At 50.8% G+C, this 25,605-nt stretch overlaps 2 protein-coding genes across 3 annotated transcripts; one reads left to right on the top strand and one right to left on the bottom strand.

Moving 5' to 3' along the window:
* Window positions 1-661: 661 nt before the first annotated feature.
* On the top strand, window positions 662-8,538 carry GNA15 (G protein subunit alpha 15). Of its 2 annotated transcripts, none has more exons than XM_048830786.2 (7): window positions 662-1,543; window positions 3,023-3,207; window positions 4,104-4,258; window positions 5,157-5,285; window positions 5,730-5,859; window positions 6,141-6,294; window positions 6,817-8,538. In XM_048830786.2, the coding sequence occupies exons 1-7, from the start codon at window positions 1,396-1,398 to the stop codon at window positions 7,587-7,589; spliced, it is 1,674 nt and encodes a 557-aa protein (XP_048686743.2). In that variant the 5' UTR covers window positions 662-1,395; the 3' UTR covers window positions 7,590-8,538. The 2 variants fall into 2 exon arrangements, with proteins under 2 accessions (XP_048686743.2, XP_048686745.2); XM_048830788.2 differs by having other exon boundaries at window positions 6,966-7,332.
* A 10,499-nt stretch (window positions 8,539-19,037) lies between these two features.
* Window positions 19,038-23,145, bottom strand: LOC125627292 (mast cell protease 1A). The gene is made up of 5 exons (XM_048831246.2): window positions 22,776-23,145; window positions 22,522-22,669; window positions 22,208-22,343; window positions 21,415-21,666; window positions 19,038-20,008 (listed from the first exon to the last, which is right to left on the bottom strand). Exons 1-5 carry the CDS (start codon window positions 22,834-22,836, stop codon window positions 19,877-19,879), a joined length of 729 nt encoding a protein of 242 aa, XP_048687203.2. The 5' UTR covers window positions 22,837-23,145; the 3' UTR covers window positions 19,038-19,876.
* Window positions 23,146-25,605: the final 2,460 nt, after the last annotated feature.

Raw genomic sequence — 25,605 nt, 5'->3', positions numbered from 1 at the left:
TACCTTACTCTGTCCCTAGTCCCATTGATTCTGTTAGGGATTCTTGCAGAGTCCGATAGTTCTCAGCATGTGTAAGGGTAACGCAATTAGCCCTAAGTGCCTAGAGTGAGGGACAGTGACTGGATTCCTAGTTCTGTTGCTGGTTCTGCCGTGGACTTCCTGTGGGATTTATGGGCAAGTCACTTACCCTCAACCACTTCAAACAGGGCAGTTGAGAGGCTTAATTTGCTGCTGTTTCAGCAGCACTCTGAGAGCCTTAGGTGTAAGGTGCTGTGCAATGCAAAGAATGATCTTTCTGCAAAGTGTTTGTGCTCTATCCGCCAGTGAGTGGGGATGGAACATGTGGTAGAAATTGAAAGGCGGTTGTCACAGTGCAGAAGAGAATGCTCACCACATGGGCGGGGTGGCCTGTCATCTGAAGAACTCAACGCTTTAGATGTCTGAGATTCCGTTCCGCTCCCCTCTTTGGGCAGGAGGATCTGTGATGTACAGGGGGGAAGGAGAGAGCTGTTTGCGCATAGGGGATTCCCCCCCCCCCCCAGCTGTCTTATGTGAGCAGGGTATGGGAGTTTCAGTACTTCTCTGGGTTAGTCCAGACCTGTTGCCCAGGCCTGAGAAGGAGGGTGGGGTAGGTGGTGAGTTTCTCAGAATGGGAGGGTTTCTTATGCATCGCTGTTCCTGACACAGAGAGCTCCCTTATGGTTTAAGCAAGAGGCAACCTAAATATCTCTGTCTTGGAAACTGGATTTGTCTAAGGACTGACGAGCCAAGGCATGTTTCAGAGAGGCTGAATTTCGGTTTGAGAAGGATATTTTAATCCTCATCCTGGGGGAATTTTAAATCAAGATCACTTGAACGCTTCTTGGAACAGAGATTCCACCCCCCCGACCCCGTCCTTTCTGGTTGGGTTTGTTTTTCTGATGAAATTTGAAACACCTGCCACAATGAGACGTTCTGCTTTCCCTTTGTCACCAGAAACCAGCCACTCTGCAGCTAACTTTTGCAGAGCTGTCGAACATTATGGTTTTCTTCGGGGTGGGGGGGGACGAAGAGGTGTAGAGATGTATCTTTGCCAGAAATGGCAGGAAAAGAGGCGTGCATGAATTGAATTAATGTCCGGTCTCGGGGGATAAGTAATCCCCCCACCAGAAACCTTTGCTACCGCAGTTCTCAGAGAAGCTGAGTGCAGAGACCCCAGCCACAGAGGTTGGAGCATGTGTGATTAAGGGCTCACCAAGCATTCCCGAGCCCAGTTTAAAAGGGCACCGTGGTGGGTACATTCTGCCTTGCTCCCACCAGGATTCCTCTATATTGGGAGGCAGCGTTACTTTTCTGTGCTATAAAGTGTGGCATTTCTCTCTGCTTTCCCCATCGGGATCAGATCTTTCCCACACCATGGCTTGGTGTTTCTGCTGTTGTCAGAAGTGCCCTTATTTCCTGTCGGAAGAAGATAAAGCTGCTGTTGTGTTAGATAAAGAAATCAACAAAATACTGAGAGACCAGAAAAAGCGAGACAGGATGGAGGTGAAGCTACTTCTACTAGGTGAGTTACTCTGTGGCCCACGCAGCTTTGTTTACACAGGATGACAGTTTGGCGGAGAACATGGGGGAGGGGAGCCATAATGAGGGATTTATGCATTGTAGCCAAAGGGGAGGAAGGACGGCGGGTCTCCCCCAAATCTCTGTTGTCCAAAGGTTTCCTTCACTCCTACTCTCCAACCCTCATCCAGCCTGCATTGGAGAAACTGCTTTTGCCGTTGTATGGGAGAGTTGTTGCAGATGAATACCAGGCTTGCTCCAAGGGGAGCGTACGGCCTCCACCAGTCCCTGCTGCTCAGGAAAGAGGAGTTCAAACTCCTCAGGTTCAGAGGAAGGCTACCAGGATGGTCAGGCGACTGGATGCCCTGTCTTATGAGAGGAGATGAGAGCTTGGCTCATTTAACCAGCAAAACAAAGGCTGAGTGGGGATCTGATTGCTCTCCCTAAATACGTCGTGGGCGGGTATGTGTGTGTAAAAGCCAGGGAGATATTTCAGCTAAAGGAGAATATTAGCAGAAGGACAAATGGGGTAAACTGGCCATGAATCAACTTAGGCTGGCGATGAGAAGAAGGTTTCTAACCATCAGGGGAGGAAGGTTCTGGAACAACCTCCCCAGGGGAGTAGTGGGGGCAAACAACCTAACTAGCTTCAAGACAGAGCTTGATGGGTCTCTGAATGAGATTCTATGATGGGGTGACCTGGGATTAGCAGGGGACTGGACTGGTGGCCAGGAGGCCCCTTCCAGCCTATGGAACCAAGGGCTAGATATACTAGCCTTGGTCTCAGATCCCTTGTTAATGGGACAGAGTCAGCTGGCATTCCCAGGTGGTGTGCTCTTTAGTACCGGCGAAAGGAAGAATTGGCCCGACAGTCCCAGAATCTGAAGTCTCCAGGCATCTCCAGGGCTGGTAGGAGAGCTCAGGCTTCAGAACCCCTTCAACCCGTGTCCTCTCTGCTGTGGCTTTTCCACGTGGAAAAGAATTGAGAGGCTCACCCGACAGGAAATGCACTTCTCCTGCAGCCTCATGGAGAGACAGCAATAGGATAGTTAAAATTGGGGGGGAGGGGGAGGACATGTGATCTCCCTCTCCCCCTCCTTGATGGAGGCATATCCCAGGGGGAGGAATAGCTCGGTGGTGTGAGCATTGGCCTGCTAAACCCAGAGTTGTGAGTTCAATCCTTGAGGGGGCCATTTCGGGATCTGGGGCAAAAATTGGGGATTGATCCTGCTTTGAGCAGGGGGTTGGACTAGATGACCTCCTGAGGTCCCTTCCAACCTTGATATTCTATGTCGCAGACCATTTCCTGTTGCAACCTCCCAGATTCGGCATGGTCAAACAGTCTGTCTGTGGGGCCAGGGAGTGGCTATGAAGTACTTGCCCCTTGACTCTTGATTGTGGGTGACCCTCAGGTTCCCCACAAGGTTCATGACCCCATCTCCCCGAGGAAGTCTAAGGTCTCTCTCCTGTCTGAGGCCAACAGGCACTGGGGAAAGCGGGAAGAGCACGTTCATCAAACAGCTGCGGATAATCCACGGGGCGGGCTATTCAGAAGAGGATCGCAAAGACTTTGCCAAGCTGGTGTATCAGAACGTCTTTGCCTCCATGCAGGCCATGATTGGAGCCATGGAGACTCTGCAGATCCCTTACGCCCGGCCAGAGAACGTGGTAAGTACGGAGGGCGGCCCAGACAGGGAGACCCCTGCCAGTCAGCTGCTGGATGGGGATTGGAAGCAGCGGGATGCCCCGAGCCAGCCTGGGTGTAAATCGACTTAGCGCCGTTGCAGAGAATGGAGTGGTGCTGATTGACATCAGCTGAGGATCTGAGCCCCACCTACCTGGAAGGCTGGAGCCTAGTAGAATGCAGCGACACCCCCCTGTTTTTGTCCAGGGAGGAGCCCGGCCAGTCCGCACAGGAGAGCCAAGGGCAGTTGGAGGGTGCAAAGCAAAGGGAGGTGTCACAACAGGCCAGTGTATTCCAGAGTGGTTCTGTCAAGAGCTGGAGGTTGAGCGAGCGGCCCCTCTTCGCTCCATGGCAGGAGCAATGGCTCCTTGTCCAGGGAAGAGAGACGCATGGTCCCCCAAGGCTGAGGAGACTAGAAAGGAATTTTTCTGCTTACTGACTTCCTGCGCGAGCCGGAGCAGGCCACTTGGCTGCCCCGTGCCTCAGTTTCTCCTCTGTGAAATGGGAATACTAGCACTGCCTTCCCTCCCCAGGGGACTGGTGAGGATAAATGCATTAAGGACCGGGAGATGCTCAGATCCTACAGTAATGCAGGCTGTGCGTGTGGATGGAAAACTGAGCCCTAGGTTACGTGGCTAGGGCTAGAAAGCGAATCAGAGGCAGGGCCCTGACTAGAACCCAGGAGTCCTGGCCCCTTGTCTCCTGGTCAGTGCACTAGGCTGTACTCCCTTTGTTAATATAACCCCCAGGCCTGCGCTGTTCTGATTTGTCCTTGCAGAGAGGGGAGAGAAGTTTTTTCTGGAAGTTTCCAAGAAAGCAGCTGCTCCCCCTTTATGTAACTTTCCCCCCTCCCCATCCCCCCCATTTCTCCTGCTTCTAGGAAAACGCCAAGCTGGTCATGGGGGTAGATGCTTCGAAGGTGGCGGCCTTGAACAGGCCACACACAAACGCCATTGAAAGCCTATGGAGGGACGCGGGGATCCGGACCTGCTACGAGAGACGGCGGGAATATCACTTACTGGACTCAGCCCTGTAGTGAGTCACCCCTGCAGGCTGTAACGAGCGTGTGAGACCACTGCTGCTCCTGCTGGGTGACACATCAAACTGCTTTCCCAGGGTTTCAATTTGCCTTGCGGTCGAGGTTTCTGGGACGAAAAGGGGTTTTGTGGGAGAGGCGGTGTGACCTGCTGCGTAGGGCACTGGGCTGGGAGTCAGGAGACCTGGGTTATTCTCAGCCTGACCTGCTCTATGACCTTGAGCAATTTACTGCTCCTCTCTGTGTCTGTCTCCTCTTCCACCTATCCTGTCTATTTTAGCCTGTAAGATATTCAGGGCAGAGGCTGTCTCTTACGATGTGTATGTACAGCACCTTGCGCAGCAGGGTCTTCGTGTCTGCTGGGCGTTCTGGATGCTGTGGTAATACACTCAATAAACCCTATTATATGTTAATGTATTTTAAATTTTTCTTTAGATATTTAAACACACTCGTTTTTGGTTTTGTGCTTGGTCCACGGCCTGAAGTAGCAACGAATCATAAGTCTCCTGAGTCCACCCAGATGCCAGATCCTCCCAGGTGTCTTCCAGCCTAACTCCTTGACCAAAGCACCTGAAATGTTAGGGTGCTTCTCTGGGTTTTGCCCATCAGTGATAAATGGCTCCAGGCTGCCACAAGCTCTGCCCAGACTGTTACGCCTTAATAGGAAGGGGTAATGGTTGTGTGGTTAGAGCACAGGGCTGGGAGTCAGGACTCAGGTGTTCTCTTCCCTGCCCTGCCTCTGTCCACGTCTGTCTTCGCTTCCCCTCCCATCTGCGGAAATGGGGACACGATCGCTGCCTTACTGTAGGGCTGAGTGTTCTGTAAAGTGCTTTGAGGTCCTCTCGGATGAGATGCCCAAGGGACTGACTTCCTCCTCGTTTCCTGGCTGTTTTGCAGTTTTCTGTCCAGCCTGGAGCGTATCGCGGACGACTGTTATGTCCCAACAGCGCAGGATGTCCTGAGGAGCCGCATGCCGACGACCGGCATCAGTGAATACTGCTTCTCGATGCAGAAGATGATCTTAAGGTGAAGCGGCTGCAAAGCAGTCAGACCTGCATGGGGTTCCCTGCCCTGTCTTTGCTGCTGTTCCGGCACGGATCCAATCCAGGCCATGTCCTCTATGTGCAAGTGAGGCGTCAAGTAAGCAGCTAGGTTAGGAGCTCCTGGTTCCAATCGAGCTGGATGGTAACAGAACCTGATAGCCCAAGACCAAGAGCCCGGGATGTATCTCTAGACTGCCTTCCTCACAGTCATGCCTCCTACCCACTCCAGCTTCAGGCAGGTGAATCCCACCCCTGGTGTTGCTGTGTGCTGTGGAGTTGCTATTCTCCACCCCAGAGCTGGCTGCTTGTCGCTGTTGCTACACCCAGCTTTGACACGCCTTCTGGGGCAAAGGGAGTCCTGTAAATGCTGCATACATACTAGGAGTCAGTGCCTCTCTGACGCCCCTGTACTCCCGGCTCCCTGTAGGATCGTGGATGTGGGTGGGCAGAAGTCGGAGCGCAAGAAGTGGATACACTGTTTCGAAAACGTTATTGCCCTGATTTACCTGGCTTCCCTCAGCGAGTATGACCAGTGCCTGGAGGAGAATAGTGAGGAGGTAAGGAGTCCTAAGGAGATGTGCCGGGGTGGGGGGGGCGATTAAACCAGTAACCTTCCCTGCCACAAGACCTGGGGGTATATATCTCACTAGCAAGCATGTCTGGAGGGGCTCCGTTCTCTACTCAGATGTCTGGCTCAAGGGACTGCCTCCTTCCCTGCATCTGGGCTACTGTGTTCCTTGCCTGAGTCCTCTTTGACTCACACAGGGCATTCTGGGAGCAAAGGGGGCTGAGGAGAGGGCTGATGGGTGTCACATGTGTCTCCCACCCCCGGGTGCAGAATCGGATGAGGGAGAGCCTGGCCCTGTTCAGAACCATCCTGGAGCTGCCCTGGTTCCAGAGCGCCTCCGTGATCCTCTTCTTAAACAAAACTGACCTCCTGGAGGACAAGATCACCCACTCGGACCTGGCTGCTTACTTCCCCAGCTTCCCAGGTAACTCCCGCCTCGAGGTGCCGTGCCGCGTGAAGACCGACACCTGGGGGCTCTCCAGAAGCAGAGCACGTGCTCATAGAGAGCAGCTCTGGAGCAGATCGCCCCCACTGTCTGTTACAGAAAGAGCCACAAGCGAACTTCTCCCCAGTGGTCCTCCCGCACTCAAGCCATCGCAGAGACCATAATTCCATCCACCGCTGCTTTGTTACTGGGTTACTTGCTTTATTGGCATGCAGAGAAACGGGGCAGGGTGTGGGGGGGATGACCCTGCGTGTATCTTCTGCCCTTACTCTGGTCCAAAATAGCCCAGGCTCCAGCTGGTAACACGTAAACCTCTCTCACTAACTCTGCATGTGTGGGGAGGGTTCCCAATCAGGGACAGCTCTGTAGGCTCTCTGGGGCACAGGCTGTTGTCTTTGCTATTTATTGGCTCAGCAACTAGCACAATGGGATGCTGCTCTTTGACTGGGGGGGTTGCCCGGCACTGGCTTAAAATGAATAATCAAGGTTTTGTTGCCATAGACCAAAGGGGGACTGCCCCGTCCACAGTCACTCGTACAGAGAATGCCGTGACCGCCACGACCGTGACTTCCCGTTCTGCCCCGTGTGACGGAGCCAGCCTGGCTTTCTGTGGCAAAGCCCTGCTGAGGTCTGTTCTTGTTCTACGTCAGGACCCAAGCGGGATGCGGAGGCGGCGAAGAAGTTCATTCTGGAGATGTACGTGGACACATACAAGCGATGCTCAGCTGTCCACCGTGACGCAGGGCAGAGACCCTCCAAGTTGGCCTCCAAATCCAGATGCCTCTACCGCCACTACACCTGCGCCACGGATACGCAGAACATCTGCAAGGTCTTCAAGGACGTCAGGGATGTGGTCTTGGTTAGCTATTTGGATGACATCAACCTGCTGTGATGGGAAGGGCTCAGGCCAGGTCCGCGCCCGGCAGCGACATCATGGTGCTTGGCGTTGCCAGGTCACAAGGGGACGAACCAGCTGGGGGTCGGGACAACGGACGTTGGCGGCTGCTGCTCGTAAAGCACACTTGGAACGTTCCCCTGATGCTGTGTTTGGACGGGCGCAGGCCTGGGGCTGGCAGCGCGTGTGGGGAACAGTCTTCCTTGGTTCTGCCTCGGCTCAGAGGTCTGTGGAGCCGCCTTTCTCACGGCATCCTGCCAGAATCCCTGCCGAGCTGCCTGCAGAGCATCCTCTCGGGCTTTCTCTAGGGGTCAGTTTTACCCCTTTCTGTGGGAGATGGGCCCAAAGCCCAGCACTGACGGGGGATTGGCTCCTATGATGGCTTGTGGCTTCTTCAAGGGCTATTTTCTCCATCCCTTCGTACTGGTGGAGGGGCTGCTTCTTGCCGGGACGCTGGGCCCAGCTTTGTTTTTATTGTCAGGGGTTTTTTCATGGGGATTGGGCCCTAGGAATATGTGCTGGATTGAGAGTCCCAGAGACCAAACTTCCCCGTTTATCCACAGCCCTGGGGTAGCCTTCCCCAGCATTGTCCAGCCAAAGTCCTGCCCCTCTGACCTACGGGGTCACCTATAAGGATGAGAGGGGAGTTAGACCACCGTGACTCATTCAGTCGTGGGCCTCCTCTGCTTTCCTGCGGGGGAAATAGGTAGCAACTCCAGCTCAGCGGGAGAAGAGAAGCCACAGCTGCCGGGTTGGACTCTGCCAGGGAGCTGCCGTGTGTGTGTGTGTGTGGAATCTCTCTTGCTCCCAGGAGTCTCTAGCCTACCAAGGCATCGTGGTGAACGGCACCTCGTGTTCTGATGTTCAGAGGAAGGCATGAGTGGCGACGTGAGCGAGTCTCTCTTCTGGCGGGAGGACAACCACCTCCTGGAGAAGGAGTGGGAACTTCTCCAGAGGGAGCTGGGGCAGGTGTCCGGTCCCACCGTCCGCAAAACCATCTCCCCAGACAGGAGACCCAGCATGAGCCTCTGCGCATGGGCATTCAGCCAGAGCGGAGGGGTGAACTGAATAGGGACTGTTGTGAAGGCCACTTTATGAAACAATCTTCATGGAGGTGGGGGGAAATTATGTAACCCCCCCATCAATTCTCTTATGTTTGTCTGCAGTTCTCTTCCTTCTGGTATCTGCAAACCACACTACAGCACCTCCTTAAAGAGCCTCCTAGTTCAGAGGTTCTCAAAGATTTGTATTGGTGACCCCGTTCAGACAGCAAGCCTCTGAGTGTGACCCCCCCTTTATACATTAAAACCACATTTTTAAATATTAAACACTATTCTAAATGCTGGAGGCAAAACGGGGTTTGGGGGTGGAGGTGGACAGCTCATGACCCCGCCACGTAATAACCTCACAACCCCTGGAGGGGACATGACCCCTGGTTTGAGAACCACTGTCTAGTTCATACGTCATGTTGTCTGGGCCTCAGTTTCCCCATTTGCAAAATGATGGGGACATATGGAGCATTTGGCAATTGGTGACTGTAGTTAACAATGTGGTGGCTTACCTCTACCGGTGAGGGCATTTAACCATCAAACCAAACTCCACAGGGCAGTGGTGGATTCTCCATCCCTGGATGTCTACAGATCAAGACTGGATGCCTTCTTGGAAGTTATTCTTTAGTCCAACATATGTCTGGCTCAATACAGGGGTAACTGGGTGAAACTCTGTGGTGGTGAGATCAGACTAAATGATCTTATTATAGTTTGTTCTGGTCTTAAAATCTATGAAGCAGCTAGTTGGTGGATCATGTTGAGATAAATTTATTCTGGTTGTTTCTTAGTGCCCCGACTAAGTGCAGTGAAGTGATCTGTGATTGAAAAGAGGCCGTGTGGCCTAGTGGATAAATACTGAACTGGGATTAAAGAAACCAGAGTTCTGTTTCTGGTTCTGCCTCTGGCCTGCTGGGTGAACCTGGGCAAATTATGGCACCTCCCCATGCCTCAGTTTCCCTGTCTGTACAATGGGGATAATGGTGCATCCCTCCTTTGTAAAGTGCTTTCAAATCTTCTGTTGCAAAATGCTAGATAAGAGCTAGGGATTCCCAATCAAAGTTCGCAAGTGCTAAAATAACTTGGGATCGGAGGGTTTGATCCCTGGGCATATACCTCCCCTTCTAGTTTTGGAACTTAACTACAGCCTTGCACCTCTTACACAGGCAGTCAGGAATTGATTTCATGTCATGTGTTTACTAGATTTTTCCAGTCCCTTTAATGGGGACACCTGGGAGACCGTATACTGGGTAACAGGGACAGCTGGAAAATGCCTTTCCATTGCTTTTCCGACTTGGAGTTAAAAGTGCGGGTGCTGTTGATTCACGTGGCTGTCATTTCCAAAAAGAGCCCCACTGACTTTTGGTCCTTGGATTTGGGGAATGGCTATCTGTGGGGACCCCTGGGGCTGAGCAGCTGCTGCTCCCCCGAGAGTTGAGTGACCAGCCTGCTTGAAAACCAGGCCCAACGTGTCCTAACCTGGGCACCCAAAATGAGAAGCCAGTTTGGAAGAACCTTCAGCGAAGGTGCATATGAACCTGGGTGCAGTTTTCTATGGTGGTGTCTGTTTGCACTTGCGAGTGGGGAAACCCCGGCTTCTTTTATCAGGGATATTTAGCTAACTGGGCGAGGACACTTCTTTGTCAACAGAGCTGCCCTTGCTCCGAGTTCTACACTGTCAGCCTGGCCTGGAGACGAGCTGGGGCCTGGATCATTGGCCAGGTAATAAGTGAGGCACTGAATCACTGATGCAACGAGCAGTGTTTTGAGGACAGAAAAAACTCATAAGGGCGTCCTGGCTCCACTGACCTCAATAGAGCCCTGAGCGGATGCCAAATTTTTATCTGCATCCAATTTGCACAAATGGGCCGCGGATGTCCGCAGATTTGCAGGGCTCCAGACGTCAGTAAAAAACTCCCTTTGAATTCAATGGGAAAAGGGTTTCACCCCAAGTGTGTGGTCCCGAACTCTGCCTGAATGGGAGGGGGTGTGTCTCAGACCCAGAAGAAGGCTGATCTTGTGGGGAAAGCCCTGGACTGGCACTCGAACTGGGTTCAATTTCCAGTTCTGTCACATTCTCCCCCTTTCACATTGGACCAGCCCCTCTGTGCCTCCCCCCGACATCTGTAACATTCCTTACGTAAGTTCTTAGGGGAAGACGCAGTCTCTTACCCCTAACGCCTGGCTTCTGACGGAAGAGGTCAGGTTACTATTTTTTCAGCATCACCTATGTCCTCGCTGCTGAATGAGACCCGGAGATAAAAACCAAATCCCTGACCCGAGAAGCCTAAGTTCTGCATGGGTTTGGGGAACAGGAGGAGAGACAGATTGTGGGGGAAGGAGGGAGAGGATTAGGGTTTCCCTGAGCCAGGGCTTGTCTACACTGTCCCTGCTTTGCCGGTCTAGCTAAGCTAGCAGAGCCCCCTAGTGTAGATGCTTTGTTATGCTGGCGAAGAAACTTTCTGCCTCCGCCTCTTTGAACCACATTAGTTCTGGCACCAGAAGCATTCAGCTGTTGGCATAGTTACATCTACACCGTTGTGCCAACCTCACTGCCCATTGGCAGTGTCATTCTTTTCATGCTCCTAGCCCACTTACAGATGCTGGCAGTGTGGACTAAGCCCCAAACTTTCTAGCTGTAAAGGAGACCCCAAGAGATTCACGGTTCTGGAAATAACCCCTCAGCTTTTCTCAGTCTCGCGTTCTCAGAGCGATGTCCGGAAAGCCCCAGGCAATAAGGCTCGTAGCAGAGAGGGACTCTCTGAAATACAGGGAAGAGTTTATTTTTCATGCTTGTGACAATCCGGCAATGCAGGAACAAGGAAGGAATGAAGCAGCGATCAGAGCAGGGGCTATGCATGAGTGCCGGCATCAATCCTGGCTCACTGGGGCGGGGCACGAACTCCTTCCAGAACTGGGAACATCAGCCCAAATTCAGAAATGTGCATGACGGCATAAACTCCCTTATACCCACTGGTCTGGTTCTCTATGCTAATATTCCCCACCCACCACATATACTGCAACTGCCAATGCAGCTGTCCCACTGGGAGTACTAGTGTAGACAGGCCAATGCCGTTTGTTTAACCTTTGTCATATAGATCTGCTCAGAGCTGGCTTACGAGGGGGGGAGGGGGCCCTATTGTCTCCCATGCCCTGCACCTTGTGGTGTCATTGACACCAGCCCAAAGTTAGAGTAAAGAGGTGGCAGGCAGGAGGGCTGGCTCAGTGGCTCAGTCACTGGCCTAGCAACTGAGAGACCTGGCTTCAAGTCCTTGCTCCATCTGCGTGACCTTGGGCAAGACTTTTAACCTCTCTGTGCTCAGTTCCCCTTCCATACGATGGGGATCTGCCATACAATGCCGCCATCTTCCCAGGGGGTTGAGAATAAACACAAAGAGTGCAAGGTACTCGGATACCATAGTCATGAGAGCCAAAGTACCTGAGACAGCAGGTGCAGGACAAGGGAGAATCAGGCCCATGGGGTTAAGAATGCTGATGGCCATGGGCAACCATGTCTACATTAGCACTCCCAATATTGATGCCACGGATGGAATCAGCATGAGAATAAAAGAACAGCACAAGTTTGTAGGGATAAAATCAGAAAGGTTAAGGCTCAGAATGAGTTACAGATGGGGCAAGAGTCATAAAAGGCAATAAGAAGAGGTTCTATAAATATATTAGGAGCAAGAGAAAGATGAAAGTAAGTGCAGGCCCACTGCTTAGTAAGGAAGGAGAGCTAAAAACAGACATCATCAAGAAGGGGTATAATGCCTACTTTACTACAGTCTACATAAAAAAGGTTAATTGTGGCCAGATACTTAACACAATTAATATTAACAAGGGGGAAGGAACACAAGCCAGAAAAGGGGAAAGCCAGGTTAAGAAATATTTAGATACATTAGATGTATTAAAGTTAGCAGGGCCTGACAATATTAATGATTGGGTTCTTAAGGAACTAGTTGAAGCAATTATCTTCAAAAACTTATGGAGGGTGGGTGAGGTCCCAGAGGACTGGAGAAAAGCAAACATAGTACCTCTCTTCAAAAAGGGGAACAAAGAGGACCTGGGGAATTATAGACCAGTCAGCCTAACTTTGATATGAGAACAAACTTTTAAACAATTAGTTTGTAAGCATTATAAGTATTAGCCCCCATGAAATCGTAAAGAAGACATCATGTCAAACCAGTCAAATTTCCTTCTTTGATGAAGTTACTGGCCTAGTGGATGGGGAGAAGCTCAGTAGAGGAGAAATCTTAATTTTAGTAAGGCTTTTGACACAGTCCCACGTGACGTTCTTATAAGCAAACTAGGGAAATGTAGTCTAGATGAAATTACTAAAAGGTGGGTGCACAACTGGGGGATAGACAGGAGAGTGGGTTTGTTGGGGGGGGGGGGGAAGAAAACCTGGATTTGTGCTGGAAATGGCCCACCTTGATTATCATACACATTGTAAGGAGAGTGATCACTTTACATAAGCTATTACCAGCAGGAGAGTGGGCTGGGGGGAGAGAAAACCTTTTGTAGTGATAAACACCCATTTTTTCATGATTTGTGTGTATAAAAACAAACATCTTCTGTATTTTCCACAGTATGCATCCGATGAAGTGAGCTGTAGCTCACGAAAGCTTATGCTCAAATAAATTGGTTAGTCTCTAAGGTGCCACAAGTACTCCTTTTCTTTTTGCGAATGCAGACTAACACGGCTGTTACTCTGAAACCTATTCAGAGAGTAGTGATCAATGGTTTGCAGTCAGACTGGGAGGATGTATCTAGTGGGATCTGTCACTAGTCAAGCATTTCATTAATGACTTGGAGTGGAGCGGATGTTTATAAGATTTGCAGATGACATCAAGCTGGGAGGGCTTCCAACACTCTGGAGAACATTAGAATTCAAAATAATCTTGATAAATTGGAGAACTGGTCTGAAGTCAACACAATTAGATGTAATAAAGACAAAGGACTTCACTTAGGAAGTAGAAATTAACTGCAAAATGGGGAATAACGGGCTAGGTAGGGCCAGGAAGAAATGGAGAGGGACCTACAGAAGAAGAGGTTACAGAGAAACAGAGGAGGAGAACAGAAGTTGGTAGGAGAGACAAAATAACCAAGACAAAGGGACAGGCATCTGTCCTGGCCAGAATGTTGTTTTAAACTAGCAATAGTAACTCAGATAATTTACAGATCAAGATCTTCCAAGGTTAGGCTGCTACCATGTACCTCTTTGTAGCCCTCTGGCCTGCCTCCCATGCCATCCTCCCCTAGACGCGGCTGCTACTGACCTGGCTGCAGTCCTTGACCCAGTGTTTGCTCCCTGCGCAGATTATATGATTAGTTTTCCCGGGGTTCAAAGAGCGGCATTCCTTTGCTGGCCAGATGGTGACGTCGGTCTCAAAGAGCTTGTCGGTGGTTTTTCCATGGTCAATATGGCCCCATCCAGCTACGCTGCACTGGCTCCGTGGGGTGACATCTCTGTTGGCTTTGGGCAGGCGAATGACATTGACATATTTGTTTAGACTGGCTTTCCCCTTCAGCTGTGGGGGTGGAGGTGGGGGAGATCCAGAAATGTGTTAATGGTTTTAAATATTGCCCACCAAAGGCTCTGTCACTGCATGTTTCTAAGAGAGCCGACGGCCAGACTGCCTCTCCTGCTTCTCCCTTCTCCATCACATCAAACCAAACTACTTTCCAGGCCCCTCCTGGCCTGTTCCCACCCGGCGCCCTATCCTCTCTCGCGCAATCAAGAGCTTGACTCCCGCCTCTGACCACCCATGAGACCAGCCTCCATTGCCCATTTGTTATGCTCTCAGATAAGCCCCTTTGTGCTTTCTCCCCTGCTGCCCATCTCGCATGGGAGGAGTGCCCCATAAGCTTCCCCAAAGCCACCTCATCGCTCCCCTTCCAACACCTCCTCAAACTCTCCTTTGGCATGATGCTTACACAAACCTCGACAATACAGCTGCCCAGCATGCTGACCGAGTAAATACCGTCTCCTTTGTTTTCTTGTCCTCCCCTGTTCATCTGTCTCTTGTCTTGGACTAAGCTCTTTGGGCCAGGGCCCATCTTTTTGTTCGGTTATTGTACAGGGCCTAGCGCAACTGGGTTGGGGGTCTGTGTCTTGGGCCAGTAGGTACTACCACAATACAAAGCTTCATCCAAGTCATGCTCTACAGGGCGGGGGTCTGTGCCCTCCATCCCAACAGCAGAGCCCAGATGGACCTAAACTGGCACCCCGATCCAAACTCTGGGGAAAGGGCAGAGCCAGCTCTGCACATTGTGTCTTCAGCTCCCTTCTGGCATAAATTACCCCTGACCACGGCCAAGCGCCAATCCTCACATGGTGCCCAGAGGTATGAACCTGGAAGTGAATATTAGCCCAACAAATCTGTTACCTTCAGCAAAAGGATGTCATTGGCTCGAGGACATTCTTTGTCGTCGGGGTGCGGGTGATAGCTTTGAACCACAAACGTTTGCTGGCAGTCCTCTTGCTTGTGGATATTGTGAGCTCCTAAGGTGACTGTCAGGTTCCTGAAATTGGCAAAAGCAAATCAATCCGCAATTGCTTTTCCTTTTCTGGCCTGCTCTGTAACCGTGTGGCAGCTGGTCCTGACACCCACCCGCTAGCTGCCTAGAAAAACTGCTGCAGCCATAAACCAAAGGAAACCTATTAACCAGCCTAGGGATTTATAGATAATGAACGTCTGTGAGCTGATTGCAAAGGGCCTTAAAGTGAGCACATGTTCCCCTTACACTGCCAGAGTAACTAACGGGTCCTTAATGCACTTGGGAATTGGGCCTGCGTCTGGGAGTTTGGGCATCAGGACGCCTGGGTTTTATTCCTGACTCTGCTGCTGACTCACTGTGTGGCTTTGGACACATCACAGCCCCTCCGTGCCTCAGTTTCCCTGGCTGCAAAATGAGAGTTAAGGGTATTCATCTGAGGGTTAATTAGCATTTGTAAAACCCTTGCAGGCTACAACAGGCAAAGCGCTATGCTGCTGTAATTAACCTGTGCTGGGTGTGTCATTGAGCGGGGTCTGTTTCCACTGGAGTCCCGCAGGGATTGGTTCTTGGCCCTGTGCTATTTAACATCAGTGACTGGAAGCCAGCATAAAACGATCACTGATAACGTTTGCAGACGGCACAAAAATTGGGGGAGTTGTAAAGGCCCAGGAGGGACAGGTGGCTGATTCAGAGTGATCTAGGTTGGCTGGTAAACTGGGTGCAAGCAACCAATGTGGTTTTTAATATGGCTAAATGTGTCCATCTGGGAGCAAAGACTGTCGGCCATACTTACAGGAGGGGGGAGCTCTAGCCTGGAAAGCAATGGCTCTGCAAAAGACTACGTTGGGGCGTGCTGAACATGAGCTCCCAGTCAGTCTGTGTCCAGAAGGGCTAATGCAACCGTAGGATGCATAGACAGGGGATTCTCGAGTAGGAGTTCAGGGGTTATTTTACCTCTGAATTTGGCACTGCTGCGACTGCTGCTGGAATCTTGTATTTGGTTCTTGTGCCCATAGTTGAAGAAGGGTGTTGATGCATTGGAGAGGGTTCAGAGAAGAGCCACAAGAATGATTAAAGGATTGGAAAACATGCCTGATAGTGATAGACTCAAGGAGCTCCATCTATTTAGCTCAACCAAGGGAAGAGTAAGGGGTGACTGGATCACAGTTTATCAGTGTCTTCACAGGGAACAAATATTTAATCATGGGCTCTTCAGTCTAGCAGGGAGAGGTCCAACACAATCCAGTGGCAGGAAGGTGAAGCTAGACACATTCAGACTGGAAATAAGGAATAATTTTTTCACAGTGAGAGCAATTAGCCACTGGAACAATTTACCTAGTGTCGGGGTGGGAAGTGGATTCTCCTTCACAGACAACTTTTAAATCTGCTTCAAACAGATCTGCTCTAGGGATTATTTTGGGGCAGTTCTTGGGTCTGTGCCATACAGGAGGTCAGACTAGATGATCACAGTGGTCCCTTCTGGCCTTAGGAACTATGAATCAATAGTTATAAATACTTTAATAATTCTGGAGTTAAGCACTATAAAGCGTTTTCAGATAAAACCAGATGAAAAGGCAAATCCTTCCTCCAACACGTGGCCTTGGTCTGGTGATCTCCCACCAGAGAGAATCTCCCTGCCACTCCCAGCTCTTTAAGTCAAAGTGGGACCACTTTGTGGGTGCACTGTGCTCCTAATGTGAAGGAAGTAAGGGAGGGCAGAGATGAGTTACAAGCCTTTGAAGGATGATGCTCTACAGTAGAAGGTTTCAGATTGGTTTGGTTTTGTGTTTTCTTTTTCCCCCAAACAAGGTTGATTTGGTGACACTGAAAGATTTTTGCGAATGTGTGCCCATTTCAGTGAATTGTTTTGGCCAACAGAAGCCCGAAAAAGTCCAAGTGTTCTTCAGTTCGAAAATGTCAAAACACGTTTTTTCGATTTGGGGGGAAGTCAAAATGACTGTTAGAGTTTTATTTCAATTTTATCACAATATGCAAACACCTGAAAATACCTCTCAACATCAAAACGTTTTGTTTGACCCAATTTTTTTTTGAGAAAAATTCTTAAAAAATCATTCAGGTTGACCCGAAATGACTCCTCCCTGATCCAGCAAATGCAAACACGTGGATTTTTAATTCAATCTTGTGAATATTTTTTGGAGCCTGGCTCATCGTTTCTGAATGGTTGGCTGTTGTTTGTCAGTGTAACTTGTTTGTTTTACACGAAAAAAACAGAAAGACCATCCTTAAGCATTGTTCCCCACTAAATTTGTATAGCATCTCAAACCATCCACACGGCATCTGTGCAGGGGGGGGTTAAAATCTAAAAAGCAACTTTCCCTGCTCCCCTTCAAAGCTTTCTTTACCAAATCTCCCTTCTTTATCAACCTACTTCCATTAGGGTTCTGGAGATAGAGGGAGCTAGATCCCCAGCTGGTACAAGTCTGCTTAGCTTTACTGAAGCCAAGGGACCTAGGCTGATCTACACTAGCTGTGGATTTTGCTGATGATTGTGACGGAGGATGGGTGACTTGGGTGGAGCCTGAGAGTCTTAAACGTTGGGGTTTGGAGATAAAGTTATCAGCGATGGTTGTGATAAAGTTGTCATGTCTACATGTTGATTTTTCCATGGTGTCTCATTGTTTTTGCTGATACAGACTAACACGGCTACCCCTCTGAAATCTGCCATTTAGACTGTTATCAGAAGCCATGTGCCTTCTCGCCACTCCTATGTTTGACTGACAGCTTTAAACCCAGTTAGAAAGGGATGTTTCGCTCTGTGGCACACGAGTGCCTCTAACTGACCATGTGGTAGATAGTGAGGGGCTCGGGTGGGGGTGGGTAACAGGGTCCAGATCATACCCCAAGTTCCTAGTCCACTGTCTTGTCTCTAACTGTGGCTAGAACCAGCTGCTTCAGAATAAAGCGTAAGAAACCCAGTTTTTAGATAAATTACCCCAGTGAAGCTTCTTCCTATCCCCCATGGTTAGCGCTGGGCTAGAAACTTTTTTACGAAATGGAAGCTGAGAAAGGAAAACACCAAGATGTCATGATATGCAATGAAATCATGCAAGTTGGTAAAGCTGGACCTGCTCAGCACTGGCCTAACTCTGCTCCGGCAGTGGGAGTTTTCCTCCTCTCGAGCTTTTTCTAGCAGCGATCAGTGACAAACCCAGGGCCACAAGAAAAGCACAAGGAGGCAGCGGGCAGTATGTGAGAGGGTCTGTATCTAAACTGAACGGCAAAGCTAATCAGGCGGCAGGTTTCAGAGTGGTAGCCGTGTTAGTCTGTATCAGCAAAAACAATGTGGAGTCATTGTGGCACCTTAGAGACTAACAAATTTATTTGGGCATAAGCTTTTATGGGCTAGAACCCACTTCATCAGATGCAGGGAGTGGGAAATCCAGTAGCAGCACATGAAATCACAGCACATGAAAAGATGGGAGTTGTCTTACCAAATGGGAGGTCAGTCTAACGAGACAATTCAATTAACAGTAGGATACCAAGGGAGGAAAAATCACTTTTGTAGTGGTAATGAGAGTGGCCCATTTCAAACAGTTGACAAGAAGGTGTGAGTAACAGTAGGGGGAAATTAGTATGGGCAAAATTAGGTTTTGTAATGACCCAATCACTCCCAGTCTTTATTCAGGCCTAATTTGATGGTGTCCAGTTTGCAAATTAATTCCAGTTCTTCAGTTTCACGTTGGAGTCTGTTTTTGAAGTTTTTTTGTTGAAAAATTGCCACTTTTCGGTCTGTTATCGAGTGACCAGGGAGATTGAAGTGTTCTCCTACTGGGTTTTAAATGTTATAATTCCTGATGTCAGATTTGTGTCCATTTATTCTTTTGCGTAGAGACTGTCCGGTTTGGCCAATGTACATGGCAGAGGAGCATTGCTGGAAACATGATGGCATATATCACATAATCAGGTGGGTTACACATTCCCAGCAATAAGGACCAGGAACACCTACAGACTGTGCCCTTCCCATTTGCAAAGTTCCCTCTAGACAGGAGATATTAAAGGCTGCATAGTCCGGAACCAGAAAACCACATGGGTCTTTTTCAGTTCTCCTGGGGCACTTCCCCCTGTGGCCTGGGAAGTGGAAAGAGGGCTGTTCTCCTTTGGGCTGAAGTGCTCATTTACACCCATGCAACTCACTGAAATCAAAGGGCCTACCCCATTGCAACTGGGAGCAGAATTTGGCCCTTTGTGTTTATCTGGAGAATGATCAGAAACCCACTGAAAAGGGACGTTTTGAAGCTGGAGAATGAGACGCTGTGAAATGCAGATTGGCGTTTATTTTTTCAGGCTTGTTACATGCCCAGCATCGCAGCGAGCGACAGAGGAGGAATGGAGCAGTGACTGGGGTGAAGGGGGTGTGAGAACATAGCATTGGGGAGTTGGGGACTGGCCAGGATTCAGACTCCTGCTGCTGCATGCTTTTGCTGGACCCTTTCCAGCCTCCGGATTTCTCTCCGCTTCAGCTCTGACAATGTGGCACCAGCTGAAATTGCCAGGGAGAGAAACTCCTCTGTAAACCCAAGTGAAGCCCAACCTCAGCCTGGGACTGAACCAGGGAAACAAACCAGGGAACGCCCAGGAGGGAGCGAGCACAGGTCAGAGCCTTCCCCTCCAGGTGGTCCAAAACCACCTCCTTGGGCCGATTTCAACCCTCTTCAGTGCCCCCTGCTCTAGAATTATCTCTGGCTCTGCTCTGATGGTCTAGGCACATGCCGGAGACTGGGCAGCTGTGCCCTATTTAAGTCAACTGGGACAGAAGGAATCCTGAAGACCCTCAGAACAGCAAAGCCCCTGGCTCATATTGAGCCTCTGCTTCTTCAGGGGACCAGTCAAGAGAATATTCACTCAGGGGGCTGAAAACTTGACATTCCTCTCCTGAGCCAACAGAACCCAGGTGACAAGGGACCTGCTGGGCATGCAGGCCTTCAGAGCTACAGTAACAAGGCCATAGAGGCACCCAGAGAGAGTCTTGTCCCCTACGGTTTCATACAACACCAGGAAGGGAGAAAAAGCTAGCGAATGCAGTATAAGGGAAAGCAGCACGGGTCTCCAAGGCAGAAGATGCTGGAGGAGAAGCTGGAGCATCTCCCTCTCCGGTCCTCTAGCCCATGATCTTTCTGATCCACGGAAGGTAGTTGGCAATACGGGTGTAGACGGCAGGAGGGAAGCTGTAGCCAAAGGAAACAATTCCCTGTGCCACCCCGTTGCAGATCAGAGGCCCCCCGGAATCCCCCTGCCAAACAGAGAAGAGGAGAGACTTCAGAGGCCCTCCAGACACAGGGCCAACTTAATCCAGGGGTCAACCCGTTGAGTTGGCTGCTCTGTGCAAAGCCAATGTGGTAGCCCCATGTCACAGGTACTGCAATCACTGGGTAAGACTGCGGCTCACGAATGATGTTCCCAAGTCAGCATTACTGCGACATTGCAGTTGCACCAGTGTAGGGTGTCCAAACCCACCCAGAACTCTGGGTCAGTACTCCCAGGGCTAGCCCGTCCTGCCGCGGCTTCACGGCTGTGGTACCCGAGTCAGCTAAATTAAAGCCAGCTCGGCTACATGTACACCTGGTGGCGATCGCCCCCTGTGACCGCGGCAGAGACGTACCCGCCAGCATGGCCCAGAGCGGTCTGGGCGAATGATGGCGTTTTCAGCTCGCGCCAGTTCCAAACAGCAGCAAGGGGGAAAAGGGTCTTGGCGAAATGAACCATGTCCTTGGGGTGTCGAGCTTTTTCAAGGAAAACGGAGAGGAATTTCTGAAGGGCGAGGCGTTTTGAATTGAAAAATCAAAACGTTCTGTTTTGAAAAGGTGTTTCAATTTTGTTCAGAAATTTGGGGGGGGCAGGGAGGGAGTTGTTTTTTTCACCGAAACCATTGCGTGAATTTAACACAACTTTGTGCAATGTTTCGGTTGACCTAAATCTGCATGATTTTGCCAATAAATAAATAAATAAATAAAAATGGGGGTTGAAAAATGTTGCCCAGCTTTCCTGTAGATGGGACTCACGAAGGAACCCGTCGGTGTCGGGCCATATGCTTCCACAGATCTCCAGGCTCAGCAGCAAACCCTCCTCCAGGAGCTGAATGCAGGGTTTGTGTCAGCCTGGGTAGCAAGAAATAGGGTGACCAGACAGCAAATGTGAAAAATCGGGACGGGGGTGGGGGGTAATAGGAGCCTATATAAGAGAGCTACCCAAAAATCGGGACTGTCCTTATAAAATCGGGACAGCTGATCACCCTAGCAAGAAACCACATGGGGGAAACCCTTACAGGAGACACATGAGCTGGCAGGAGATTTGCATCCATGAAAGTCCCTCCTCTTAGAGTTCAGAGTAACAGCCGTGTTAGTCTATATTCTCAAAAAGAAAAGGAGTACTTGTGGCACCTTAGAGACTAACCAATTTATTTGAGCATAAGCTTTCGTGAGCTACAGCTCACTTCATCAGTATGCATCCGATGAAGTGAGCTGTAGCTCACGAAAGCTTACGCTCAAATAAATTGGTTAGTCTCTAAGGTGCCACAAGTCCTCCTGTTCTTTTTCCTCGTAGAGTGGAACCTAAGCAGCTTGCCTGGCAGTCCCAGCCCAGGAGCTGAGGTCCTGGTGTCTGCACTTCCACCCGGTTGCCGGTGTTTCCAGTATTGACCTGGCTGGAGTCCTTGAGGTGGTGGAAGCTGCTGGCACATAGCATGCCATCATTGAGGTTGGGGTAGATGCTGAGGCATTTCCTGCGGCTGTAGATGGTGACGTTGGTCTCAAAGAGCCGGTTGGTGACCCTCTCTTTGTCAATGTAGCCCCATCCTGCCATGCTGCACTTGGTGTCGGTGGGGACGTCGCTGCTGGTCTTGGGCAGAGGGATGACCTGGACGTATTTATTCAGCTTGGCCTTCGCTGTCAGCTGGGTGGGAGGAAGAGAAGGAGTATTAAGCCCCAAGCAGTAGTCAATGGAATCTGGAGGCAGGGGTGAGAATGGTTCAGGGAGAAGATGTCCAGTGGCCCCACCTGGCCAGGTGATGGGAGAGACTGAGCATCCTCAGAGCCAGTGTTCAGCAACCTACAGCAACAGGCCCTGAGCACTTACACTAAGCAGCCTAGGGGACAGGAGGGAGGCAATACTGGAGAACATGCAGCTTGCAGGGGATGTGGGACAGTGAAGCTGACACTGGGTGATCTATTCTGAGCGGGGCTGAGTGCTCCTGACCCCCAGGGAACTCCAGGAAAGTTGAGGTTGCAGGATCTGCCCACGGTTTCCTTTCTCTGGCTGGACCATCTCAAAATAATAAAGCCCAGTTTGAAAAGTGAGCTTTGACTTCTCCCCACAGCACAAGACGTAAAATTCTCTCTCTGTTCTGAGCCATCCGCACTTAGCCCCTCAGCCCCCCCGCTCCCCCGAAGCAGCTGTCAGGGGGACCTCCCCCAGCTGCAGACAAGTCACTTACCTTTAGCAGCAGGATGTCATTAGCTATCAAGATGTCGTTGTATTCAGGGTGGTTGTAGTAAGTCTCAACCCCCAGCACCTGCTGAGACTCCTCTGGCTTATGGATATCGTGAGATCCCAGGATCACGGTGATATCCCTGAAATGGGCAGGAGACAGCATGGGTCACTTTCCCTGGCACAGCCCCTCTCCCCTCCCCGAGCAATGGGGGCAAGGATGCAGAGACATCTGGCTTCACACAGACTGCAGACGAATCCTGCTTTAAAATTTATTCTGTCAATCAGTGTGAGAAGGACAAACCCGGCGACGGTAGCTACCTCATGCAGTGAGCGGCGGTCATCACCCAATCCGGGGCCACCAGAAACCCCCCGCAGCCGAAATCACCCGAAACCTTCAGGGCTGCCATGTAGGGTCTGGAGTGGGGCTTGGCTTCATGCCCCCCAACAATCTGATTCCGCAAAGCACCTGAAAGACACACGGACTCCTGATCAGGAGGTGAGGGGATGGCTCCTTCCTCACCTTGTGCATAGACCCTGGATAGTCACCCTAGCCCATGGCTTCCTCTACTCACCAGCATGGGCCAAGGGGTAGGACAGGGAAAGCAGGAGCAGGAGACATTGGGGCCGCTCCATCTCTGAGTTCACAGCTCCTCGGGTCCTCTTCCAGGCTGGGCGCCAATCTGAGCCTCCTGCTGTCCCATGGCTGGTTTTATAGCCTCAGACCAATGAAACTCGGAAACCAGGAAACCGCCTGTGCTGGGCTGATCTAAATGATCCGGGCACAATCAGATCCTTGTGCGTCTATCTGCTATCTCCTCTCCGCTGGCCTCTGGTCACTTGCTTCAGATGCTCGGAAGCTGGCCCGATCACCAAGTTGACCACTTCTGGGGGGGTGCAGGACAATGCATCTCCTGTTCCCAGTGGGGCAGCCAGTCAGGAGAGAGCAGTCGCTGTGTTAACGGGCCCTGCTTAAAACAAACACAAACCTGGCTCCATAAAGCACCTTCCCCAGGATCTCAGAGCTGATGCCCCAGCATGCACTGTGCTCATGATAAATGCCCCCCCATCGCTCAACACTGGGCATGGGGTTTTCCTGTGGGGCATGGAAAGCATGGGGCCTACACAGTGTGAGACAAGGAAGACAACGTTTGCAAACTGCCCAGTGATTGGGTGCAGGCGGAATCTCCCCGGTGAGTGTGTTATAGGTGTCATGTGGTGCCCAATCCACTGGCGGAGCCGTGGCTTTCTAGCTCAAGCTGCAGCAGCTGGTGCTTTTAGCTCCGGAGGTCTGTGGTGTGCTGGCGAAGAGGGTGGCTGTCACCCGGCCAGCAAGGGATCTTCTGGGGCTAGCAATGGACAGATGGAAATGTGCTCTGTAGAACAGGCCCCAGTAGGCTGGTTAGATTGGAGTGGAGAGGCCTCGGTCCTTCTGTACCATTCCTATCCTATGTCTATAGCACGTCTCACATGCACAGATCAAGGCACTTAAAAAGGCAGGCCAGTACCGTTATCCCCATCTTACAGATGGAGAAACTGAGGCCCGGGAAGCGGACGTTACTTCCCCAAGGTCGCCCTGGGATGATGCAGTGCTGGTGTCAGCAGAGACTACATGTGGGTGCAAGGAAAGGCTACGCACTGGGACCAGCCCTCTGCAGTGATCAGGAGTCGTTCCCAAACGCTGGGCCGGCCGTGTCCTCTATTCCCAGGAGCAGGGGATTAAAAATGGGCTGGATATGGGCAGAGACATGGGGTTAAGTGTGAGTCTCATGCCCTGTCAGCCCCCATTTGCTGCATGTGGGGTCTTCAGCTCACGCTGTAGCAGCTTGTGTGTTTAGCACTGTAGGTGCCGAGTTCAAACCTAACGCATTGACCAAGAGGGTGGTTGTCACTGTTGTAACCCATTTGGAACTTGCAGTGGGTGCAGCTCTGGTCTGGGACCCAGGAGACCCTGGTTCTGTTCGTGGCTCTGCCACTGACCTGGCTGGGTGACTTTGGGCAAGTCACAGCCCTGCTCTGTGCCTCAGTTTCCCCATCTGTACAATGGGGATAATAATATTCACCTCCTTTGTAAAGCACTTGGAGATTTATGGCTGGGATGTGCTAGACAAGAGCTAGGAGGTGGCATTATTATTATTATTATTTATTATTTATTAAGACCTATGACTGAGTAGTTTAAATTGTTCCCTTGCGTGTGTCTATGTTGAGTTTCATCTCCCATCAGGTAGCCAAGTCCTGAAGGAATTCCTCATGCTCCCCCTTACTCTGGGTTAATCTCACTCATTCTGTGACAACACCCGGTGTGGCCATCTCATTATTAACCCTCTGGTGCAGGCTGTTAATAAACGATGTGGCCTGCACCACTGCAAAGTCCTGCGTCGTGGGAAACCCCACTCCGCTCCTCTCCCTCTGAGAACCATCTGTTCGTGTCACAGACCTCGTGTGACGGCTGGAGCCAGCAATAGCCATAACCATTCATGTGAAGAGCACGAGAAGGTGGTGGGTGGTGTGGGAGAGGATCTGTATCTCCTTTCAATCGTGACGGGTTCTGTGCCATCCTGGAGATAACGGTCAAGAACACCAGCCGCCTGAGAGTGTCCTTTCTGCTGTCATACATTTTTCCATTGGGCAGAAGGCGCTAACGGCTGCCCAGTCTGTAACCGAAAACCACACAGGCCTTTGCCATTTCGGCGGGCTTGGCTCGGATGCTATCATCACAAGCGCGGTATTGGAAGAGGAGAGACTTAAGGCCTCGCTTAGGCCGAGAGTTTCTGTGGAGACGCCGTGAAGGGGCCCGATTTTCAGCAGGTAACTGCTCGGCAGTCTGTGAAAATCAGACCCTTCCAACTGGGCTCCCAAAGTCATTAATCTTCCTTGGAAATCTTGACCTTAATGTCCTGAGGTTGATGGCGTCAGTGGGACATGGAGGAAGAGAAGATGCTTCTCCCCTCTGCGCTCCACCCCGGACGCCGCTGAGTCCATCCCTGGCATCTGCCCAACAAGAGCAGCAATCCGAAGCAGGAGCTACCAGAAGAGGCTCTGTTACCTCCTTCCCACTGCAAACACCTTCAGCAGGAGGACAATTAGCTGGCGCTGCTTGCTCAGTGCCTGGTCTGCAGGGGCTTGATTCAGCCCATACCCATAGATCCCAACAGGAGCTGGCTCAGACCCTAGGTAAGAAGAGGACCTCAAGTCTTAGCAGACAGGGAAGTTGTCTAAAGAGCCCACTTGCCTAGAGCCCTGCTCTAGGTTCAGTGTCAGACCCTTTGAGGGAAGGGTCTCTGGAATTATCCCTGGTTCAGTTTTGTGCCGTATTCTCTGTGGGGGGTCAATGGGGCCATAGCTGCATTTGACATCAGCTGAGTGTGTGGCTTTGGGACTCAGTTTTGTGACCTCTTGCCGAGA

Source organism: Caretta caretta, chromosome 25, assembly GCF_965140235.1.
Source record: "Caretta caretta isolate rCarCar2 chromosome 25, rCarCar1.hap1, whole genome shotgun sequence".
NCBI lineage: Eukaryota > Metazoa > Chordata > Testudines > Cheloniidae > Caretta > Caretta caretta.
Note: the sequence above shows the minus strand (reverse complement) of the source record. Positions and strands in the feature narration are given on the sequence as shown.